Consider the following 9,210-nt stretch of genomic DNA (forward strand, 5'->3'; position numbering starts at 1 on the left):
CTGGCCACCTGATGTGAAGAGCCCGACTCATTGGAAAAGATCCTGATGTTGGGAAAGATTGAAGGCAAGAGGAGAAGGGGGCAGGCAGGGGATGAGATGGTTGGATGGTATCACTGACTCAACGGACATGAATCTGAGAAAATTCAGGAAGATAGTAAAGGAGAGAGGAGTCTAGTGTGCTGCGGTCCATGGGGTCACAAAGAGTCAGACAGACTTAGCAACTGAACAACAACAGCAGCAAAGGAGCACGGAGGCATCTTGGAGCAGTCGACCCCAGCACCCTAGAGTTTAGAGCACTGTTGATATTGAATGCGCACGGGGGTTCAGAGACAAGGAATACTGGCAGAACATGGAATGTAGGTAGGAATGGGACAACTGGGGAGATCCAGAAATGTCTCCAGGAATTTCCCGAGGCTCGTTTGAATGAACGAACTGTCATGCGGCTCCAACGTTAGCTGTGACGAATCAGAGGTGCACATAATGTTGTCAGGGCAGAAGATACTGCAGACAATATTTTCAGGAAGAAATGTCTTGGGAGTCTAGAACTCTCTTGAGTACAAAACATAGACGGATCTAGAATATTGGCAGTGAATAAATACTTGAAGGGGTATAGGATGTTGTCAAGGAAGTTCCATTCACAGAACATAGAATATCGTTGAGACGGGCAGATGGAGGCATTCAAGTGTTCCACAGATTGTACATTCAGATGGTGATCTAGGTTTTTGTTGAAACAGTTGGGACATCCGGAGTATTGTCTTCTTTGGGACGTTCAGGGGACTGGGATGTTTCAGTGATGCAACGTCTGGGAGAGCATGATGCTGAAAATGACTGAATGCTTTTGAAACGTGCAGTGTCAGCTGGCATTGGAAGTTTGGAGAACATGGGTTGCTGGTGCAAGTGGAACGCTTTGGGAGGGACAGGGAAGGGCTGGGCAAACCGAGTAAGAGAGCAGGAACGCCAACCCGACTTTTATTGTGGGCCCTTCGTCCATTCCTGTTTACAAGTTTTCCGCTTTTGGATTGTTTCTTGGATCCATGGAACATACTGAGAAACTCGGGTGTAGACACCAGGCCGGTTGGGCTGCCCACATGGGAAGTCTCCCCAGGAGATGATGCCATGAAGTGTTCCGTTACAGACCAGGGGACCCCCGGAGTCACCCTAAGTGGGAGAAAGAGAGAGGCGGGGTGTCCTAAACAGAGGCAGAGACACACACAGAGGCAGAGATAGAGACAGGAATACAGAGAGGGTGAGAGAGAGAAACAGAGATAAACTGACAAACACAGAGAGAGAGAAACTCTGAGACAGAGAAACAGACAGACATTTCTGTGTCTCTCCCTGTTTTTCTGTTCTTCAGTCCCATTAAAATGGTGGTGGCTTACCTCACACCACTGTTCTTGGTTCTCTGGCCCCAGATCTCACCTGCTACCCCTCCCCACCTCTCAACCCTGCTTCGACTTTACGGCTCCTTGGTATCGTCTTACTATTGAGTTAATCCAGCCATGTTCCTGGTAGGGTATGCAATACATCTGAAGGGCCACTTCTCCCTCTGGGCCCAGGGCAGACATTACTAACTGATAAGGCTCATATTACTACTTTATTATCATACCGTTTCCCACGAAACCAAAACTCAATCTTAAGAAGCTCCCCTCTCTTGGGCATAGGTTTTTTGTTTTTTTTTTTTTAATATATTTTGTTTGCCTGGATAGTACCCATTTCCCCTTATTTTGATGACAGCCTCCTGATTTTTTCATTTGGAGACTGCCCTCTCTCCCACTTTCAATCCATACAACTTGTCCATGTCTCTGTCTGCCCCCACAGCTAGTTACACGACTCAGACTTGGTCCATCAGAGAACCCCACAGCTCTGGCTACAGTGGTGGCTCAGGACACAATACAGCTGACCCTTGAATGGCACAAGGGTTAAGGGCACGGACTCTGTGCACAATAAAACTCCCCCTATAACTTGTAATTAGCCCTCTCTATATATGCTGTTCCTCAGTGTCTGAGGTTCTGCATCTGCAGATTCAATCAGCCTTGAATCGTGTATTTACTGTAGTACTTACTATTGAAATAAACTTCATGTATAAGTGAACCCATGCAGTCCCAACCCGTGATGTTCAAGGGTCAGATAGAGAATCATGCTCAGAGATTATGTACACAGTTGGAAAGGAGATCCTCTCTCTTTCAAAGATGGTTCCTTAGAGGGTAAGATTTAAGACCAAAGCTGCTGGGACCAACATGCTATATGGCATGGGGAAAGTTTAACTGAGAATGAAACCAAAACAGAAGAGCTGAGAGTTAAAGAGAGATTCTTACACATTATGTGGGCGCCTGGATCCACCCATTCCTGAAACAAGACATCCTGGACTTTTCAGTCACAAAAGCCAAGGTTTTGCTTAAGCTAGTTTGTGTTGGGTTTCTGTCACAACCAAAGGAGATCCAACATTTATATATCTCAACACAAGGATCTGGGTAGCCACTGCCAGTCAAAGCCTAGGCTTAAGATGAATTCTGTTTGCCAGCTATGGGTACCCTCTTTTTATCCTGACCCTCTATGCTAAGAGACATCTCACATTGCAAAGACTGGTTTGCCCAAGGCTGGAAGCAAATCCTTCCCCCCAAGCATCAGTCCCCACCTCCTGGCTTGTGGCAACACACCACCCCCTTGGCCTCACCTCACAGGAGTCCTTGCCACCCTCTTTTGTGCCGGCACAGAGCATGTTGGGTGTGATCTTCCCCGGGTAGACTTGACGACACTCTTCGTCTGAGCGAAGCTCGATGTTGGCACATTGGAGGGTTTGGGGGTAAGTCACTGAGGAGGAGAGAGAGAGGAAGGTCTAAGGATGTCTATTCTGGACAGGTTAATGGGGTGGAAGTTGGATGGGCAGCAAGTCTGTAGAAAATAACAATGGGAAGACAAAAATGGGAGAAGAGATAGGATATGTATTTGGGTAAAGTGATGGAAGACAGAAATGTGGAGAGAAGGTGGGGGACAGCTCGAAGAAAGGATGAGAAGTAGAGAGAAAGATGGAGAGGAATGGTAAGGGGTAAATAAATACATCTCAGCAAGAGATATAAGTGGGGAAGTAGGTGAGGACAGAGGTGGAGACAGTGATGCAGAAAGATGGAGAGAAGGTGGTGGGAAGAGACAGGAAGGCAGCGGTGATGAGAACCGGAGATGGGGAAAACACAGGGAAGAGGAGAGACGGAAGGAGATGCAAGAGAGCAGGAAAGAGTGGTGGGAAGAAGGGTGGGGCACGCTGGGAAGAGAGATGTGGAGATGAGACGAGGGGAGAGCGAGGGACGGCTAAGGAGGTGCAAAAGGCTCTTTCTGCTATAGAGCTCAACTTACAGTCATATATATATATTTATATCCAAAAGATGTATTTATTTATATTTTATTATACTTAATAACCAATATATTAAATTTAGTTTCTAAATTATAAATGATACATATATATTTAAATACATACTTATGTATAATATATGTTATTTGAATACAATGTATTTAAATAAATATATCATTTATAGCTTAGGAAATAAATCTAATTTCTATAATTTACATATTTATATACAGATGTTTTACTCTGTCAATCCATATAAATATGATCCAAATAAATATGTACATATACTATATATATATTTTTTTACATATAAGTTTATATATATTTATATAAAGGAAACATAATTTTATATATGGTATATAACATGTAATTATAGCTCTGTATTGGTAAATTTATGCATATTTATATAAAGGAAATATAACTAATCATTTACACGATATGACATATTATATATAGCTATATATATTTATACATTTAGATTTGCATATTCTTTATAAATATGGACTATAAATATAACTATATATATACTTATACATTTATATTTATACATTCTTTATAAATAAAACTTTACATATATTTAAGTATTCTTTACATAGAATATAAATATAACCTTATATATACAATTATATTTATATATTCTTTATAAATATAGAATATAAATATAACTTGATATATATTCACACATTTGCATATTCTTTATAAATATACATTTATGTTTATATATTTATATATGCTACATTTATATATTCTATAAAGGATATACAAAACTATACATTATATGTAACATTATATAACTTCATATTTATATTTTTACGTATTTACACTTCTACATTTACATGAAGGATATATATACCTTTATATATCACTATGCGATTCATGACTTAACCCATGTCTAATAAATCTAGTTTTATCCATAAAGACTCCTGCTCCGACCTGCCCTCCCGTCTCTGCCCCAGTCTCCCCGGCCGCTCTGTGCAGCCACCGGCCACCCGTGCGGGTGCGTACCCTGGGGGCTGGTGGTGGTGCCCCAGCCAGACACCCGGCAGCAGGTGCCGGGGGGCAGGCAGTGATGGTGGGAGAGGGGCAGGGTCTGGATGTGCCTGGTGAGCTGCACAGAGGACTTCAGTTCCAGAAGCATGATGTCGTGGTCATGGTTCAGGTGGGTGGGGCTGCTCTGGTACCGAGGGTGGGGGATAGCTCGAGCCACCTCCCTCACCTGCTCCCCAGCCTCCACACGCGCCAGGACGTGCTTGCCCAGGTACACTCTGTACCCTCTGCGGGTGCAAGAAGCCGGTGGTCAGAGGGGTCCAGGAGCTCGTCTCCGTTCCCATCCCCAGTCTCACCCTTCCCCACCCCCTTCCTTATTTCCAAAGGTGTCTGCTTCCACATCCTTGACTCCAGTTTCCTCCAAGTCCTCTGCTGGGACTCCCTGTCCATACCCATACCCCCACGTCTCCACCAAACCTCATGCTCACCCCATGCCCATCACAACCCAAGTCCAACCTCATCCTCAAATTCTGCTCCACCCACGCACCACGCCAGTTACAGTCTCATCCCCACCCCTCACTCCCCGAGGCCCCACATACTCCTTTAGACAGTGCGCCGCGGTGAGGACCCATTTGGGGTGCACCAGGACTCCCCCGCAGAGCAGCCGCCCTTGCACTTGTAGGGCTGCCTGCCAGGGCTGAGAGTGGGGGATACAGGTGTAGCCACCAGGGAGGAACCCGTTGGTCCCATTGGTGCCATTGAGAATCTTGGGGTACTCCCGAGAGATGCCTGGTGGAGGAGAGAACGTGTTAGAGAATTGGGGTTCACAGGGAAAGGAGGCTGGGCGTTACGGTTCTTGGGCTTGGGGACTGAGTCAAAATTTTGCTCTGGGTGGCCAGGAACTGATGAATCATTTATCGGTCTCTTGGCATTGCCATTTTCTACGTAGTGGAGATGAGCTGGGGCGAAGAGATTGATGTCCCTTCTTTCTAGAAGCGCCAAACCCTCCACTGGAGATTAAAAGAAGGGTTTGGGGAATGAGGAAGCTTCTGATACGTAAGCAGAAGCCTGATTTCTTCCCACCTGAATTTTCTGTCTTGGTCCACCATAGGGATTGATTTCCAGGAGTAGAGGTGGTCCTACCCTACCTACCTAGGCAGTATCCATCCATCCATTCCTCCATCCTTTCTAAACACATTTGCTGAGTGCCTTCATGACCTTAAATACCATTCATAACCTCTGTGAAGGGAACTTTCCTGGTGGCTCAGATGGTAAAGAATCTGCCTGCAATACAGGAGACCCAGGTTGGAGGCACAGCAGTCCACACAGAGACAAAGAAGGTCTAATCCTGGAGCTTCCCTGGTGGTCCAGTGGTTAAGAATCCACCTGTCAACGTAGGGGACACAGATTTGATTCCTGGTCCCAGGAGATCCCACATGCTGAGGGGTAACTAAGCCCAGCCTGTGCACTGCAACCATTGAAGCCTGCATGCTCTAGAGTCCCTGCAACGAGATGCCACCGCATGGAGAAAGCTGAGCACCGCAAGGAAATGTAGCCCCTGCGCGCCACAACTGGGGAAAGCCCGGTGCACCAACCAAGACCCAGCACAGTCGAGACAAATACAATAAGCAAAGAAATTGAAAAAAATAAAAGGACGTCTAATCCTGAATGTGCCACTTCCTGGCTGGGTACAAGTCTCAGTTTTCTCTGCTGTAAAGGAGGGAAAGTTATAGTTCGTCTCTCATCAGACAGTCGTAGGTTCCATAAGATCCTACATTCAAGACACACACAGGACCTGGTGTGGAGCAAGCGCTCAGGAAGCAGGGAGTGATATTAATTGCACACTCAGAAACTGAGTCATCATCACTTCTCTTTCAAACCTGATTTTGACAGGAGAAAGTTTGCATGATGGTGCTCATATCCTTTTAACATCTCTCTTGTCTTGCTGAGGTCACCTTTTCAAACCAGGAGGAAGCAGAAGGTTGCCTTTGGCTGGCAACCCCCCAAATTAAGTAGAACCAGCTGGCTTTCCTATTATGGGGGACGTTAGAAAGGGAAACTGCCTATTATTGAAGGAGGTCAGAAAGGGAAATTGCCTGTCATCAACAGGCAATTCAATAAATATTATAATTGAAAACAATATTGGTCCAATTCAATAAATACTGTTTTTTTGTTCATTGTGCAGAACTGATTTTTTTTTTTCCATTGTTGTCCTTCAGTCGCTAGGTCCCGTCTGACTCTGCGACCCCATGGACTGCAGCATGACAAGCTTCTCTGTCTTTCACTATCTCCCGGAGTTTGCTCAGATTCGTGTTCACTTAGTCGGCGATGCCATCCAAACATCTCATCTTCTGTCGCCCTTTTCCTTTACCTTTATTTATAGCAAAAGATGCTGTTTTCCACTTAGAATAGTGATATTAACTTCAAATATGCTCTAAGTAAAAAAAAAAATAATAAAGTTGCCTCTATGAAGCCCATTAGGTTGAAAATAAAGATGGTTTGTGTGAAGTCCCTTCAGTCGTGTCCAACTCTTTCGTGACCCTACGGATTGTAGCTTGACAGGCTTCTCTGTACATGGGATTCTCCAGGCAAGAGTCCTGGCAGGGGTTGCCATTCTCTACTCCAGAGATGGTTTGCCAGAGCATAAAGTCCAGGGTGTGGAGGACAGGGCAGGCAACATGGATTAAGGTCCTGACTCAGGCACTGCTGGTGACTTTGGGGCAGGACCTTGCTGTCTGAGAATCTTGGGTTTTTCAGCTATGAAACTGGAGTAATTACCATGCACCTACCTCACCAGGCTGTTAAGGGCTCCATAAGACCTGCATGTGGAGCTCTTAGCTCCGGGGCATGGCACCAGGAGGGGATACGGGAGTCCTAGGGGTGTCACCACAAGACAGAAGCTACCCTGCCTTCAGCCCAAGAGTGGTGATGGGTGCCTGAGGACCCCCTCCTTTGGGTCCCAGCTCAGGCGTCAAGTCCTTTGGGGGCCCCGGTTCTGGGCCAGGAACTGCCACTACATCTCTGAGCTTCCAGGTTGGCTCCTTGAAACCATCACCTTGCATCACAGTTTTAACTAACTATTAGGGGAATTGTCTGAATGATGCCAGCATCCATCTCTGCTAGGTTCTGGGTGCTGAACACAGCAACTGTGTCTACTTGTACAGCACCTAGCACAGTGCCTGCTGCTCAGCTGTCTGCTGAATGAATGGATGAATGGGGTTTCCAGACAACTCGCCTGCCAAGGCAGGGAAAGGGGACTTAAATGGGAGGAGAGGAATATCTGGGGAGAGGAATATCTGTGTGGAATCAGGTTTGGGGTCTCCTTCCTGGTGGCTCAGATAGGAAAGAATCTGCGTGTCAGTTAGAAGATGCAGGAGACATGGGTTGGATCCCTGGGTCAGGAAGATCCCCTGGAGAAGGGAATGTTAACCCACTGCAGTATTCTTGCCTGGAGAAATCCCATGGACAGAGGAGCCTGGCAGGCTACAGTCCATGAGGTTGCAAAGAGTCAGACACGACTGAGCAACTAACACGGTAATGATTATCAAGGACTAAAGAACAATCTAGGTTCTGGAAGGGCCTGAGACTAGAGACAGAATACTACCAATAAAGCAGTGTGTGTGTGTGTGTGTGCGTGTGCGCGCGCATGCGTGTGCATGTACACTCATACACATGCTCACTCAGTCATCCCACTGTGACCCCAGGCGTCGGGATTTGAACCCCTGTCTATGTCTTCTAACTCTTGAACTTGGGAAGGTCTTGGGGATGGACTTTCCGGTACAGAGTAGGACAGTCAGTGAGAGGGCTGGTGTGCAAGATCTAGAAGGCTTAACAATAGGGCAAGCCCATCTGAACCGGGATACCCCAGGGAGAGGTCTGGGGTAGGTGCGGAGCATGGACTGACCCCAGCTGGGTCACCAGGTCACGCAGGGACACGCAGGAATCACGCCTGCGCCCCAGGGACCCGCCCCGCCCCGCCCCGCCCACCAGCGAGCTGGAGGCGGAGCTTGCGGCTCCCTGCGGCTCCCGCCTCCTACCATTGTTTGCAGTGGCCACCCCGCCTCCGCCCCCGCGCCTTGCATTCTTACCTCCTGACCAGGCCACCATCAGGAAAGAGATCGCAGCGGCCAGGGGCCACATGGTGACTTTGTGGTGGGGGGCAGGGCGGGCGGAGCCTGAGAAGTTGAAAGGGAGTAAGAGCGGGCCAGAATCCCCCATCTCTGGATACTCCCTACCCTCTGGATACTCCCTGCCTGCTCTGCTCTGCGGGTTTCCAGTCTTGAGTGTCCTCTCCTTTACTCTGAAAACCTTGACCCTGGAAGCTGCACCGACCCCCCATCTCCCAGTTCCGTTCTTGGTGTGTGTGGGGGGGTGGGGTGGGGGTCCCGGTAACGCGATGGGAGGGGCAGCTTGCACATCCCTCCCAGGGGCTGCAGCTCTCTCGATGCCCTTCACCCTGGGTGGCCAGTTCCTCCACCCCAGCCCTCCAGCCAGCTGGATCCTTGTGCACTCTCCTGCCCCTCTCTACTGTTTGCAGGCGCCTTTCCCCTCTCGGATCCCTGGTCTAAAACTGAGCATCTTATCTTTCTGCTGCTTCACCTCTCAGTTCAGTTCAGTTCAGTTCAGTCGCTCAGTCGTGTCCGACTCTACGATCCCATGAATCGCAGCACGCCAGGCCTCCCTGTCCGCTTCACCTCTCAAACCTCTGCAAATTTCTGTCTGGAACCCTGCCTCTGGCCTCTGCCTACATCTCCCTGACTCAGCTGTCTCCCGCTCTCTCCGACCCTCCTCCCAGTGCTCCTGCCTCTGCCATAGGCGGACCCTACCTGGGTTGGGGCCCCGCGTGACTTCTGCTGCCAGCTGCCCCCAACTTCAGCCTC

The 9,210-nt window shown here is 47.9% G+C and overlaps 1 protein-coding gene across 1 annotated transcript; it reads right to left on the minus strand.

Annotated features, from left to right (window-relative positions):
- Positions 1-91: 91 nt before the first annotated feature.
- Positions 92-8,502, minus strand: KLK13 (kallikrein-related peptidase 13). The gene is made up of 5 exons (XM_010849677.1): positions 8,419-8,502; positions 4,930-5,119; positions 4,349-4,617; positions 2,675-2,811; positions 92-1,158 (listed from the first exon to the last, which is right to left on the minus strand). Exons 1-5 carry the CDS (start codon positions 8,468-8,470, stop codon positions 970-972), a joined length of 837 nt encoding a protein of 278 aa, XP_010847979.1. The 5' UTR covers positions 8,471-8,502; the 3' UTR covers positions 92-969.
- Between the last annotated feature and the right edge of the window lie 708 nt (positions 8,503-9,210).

Source organism: Bison bison, unplaced genomic scaffold, assembly GCF_000754665.1.
Source record: "Bison bison bison isolate TAMUID 2011002044 unplaced genomic scaffold, Bison_UMD1.0 scf7180017864285, whole genome shotgun sequence".
In the NCBI taxonomy this organism is placed as follows: Eukaryota; Metazoa; Chordata; class Mammalia; order Artiodactyla; family Bovidae; genus Bison; species Bison bison.

Excerpts from the sequence above, each read along its gene's own strand:
- KLK13 (XM_010849677.1), bottom strand. The coding sequence starts at position 8,470 with ATGTGGCCCCTGGCCGCTGCGATCTCTTTCCTGATGGTGGCCTGGTCA. Across the intron at positions 4,618-4,929 it reads GCGGCGCACTGTCTAAAGGA|AGGGTACAGAGTGTACCTGG; the intron begins GTATGTGGGGCC and ends TTGCACCCGCAG. Across the intron at positions 2,812-4,348 it reads CACCACCACCAGCCCCCAGG|TGACTTACCCCCAAACCCTC; the intron begins GTACGCACCCGC and ends TCTCCTCCTCAG.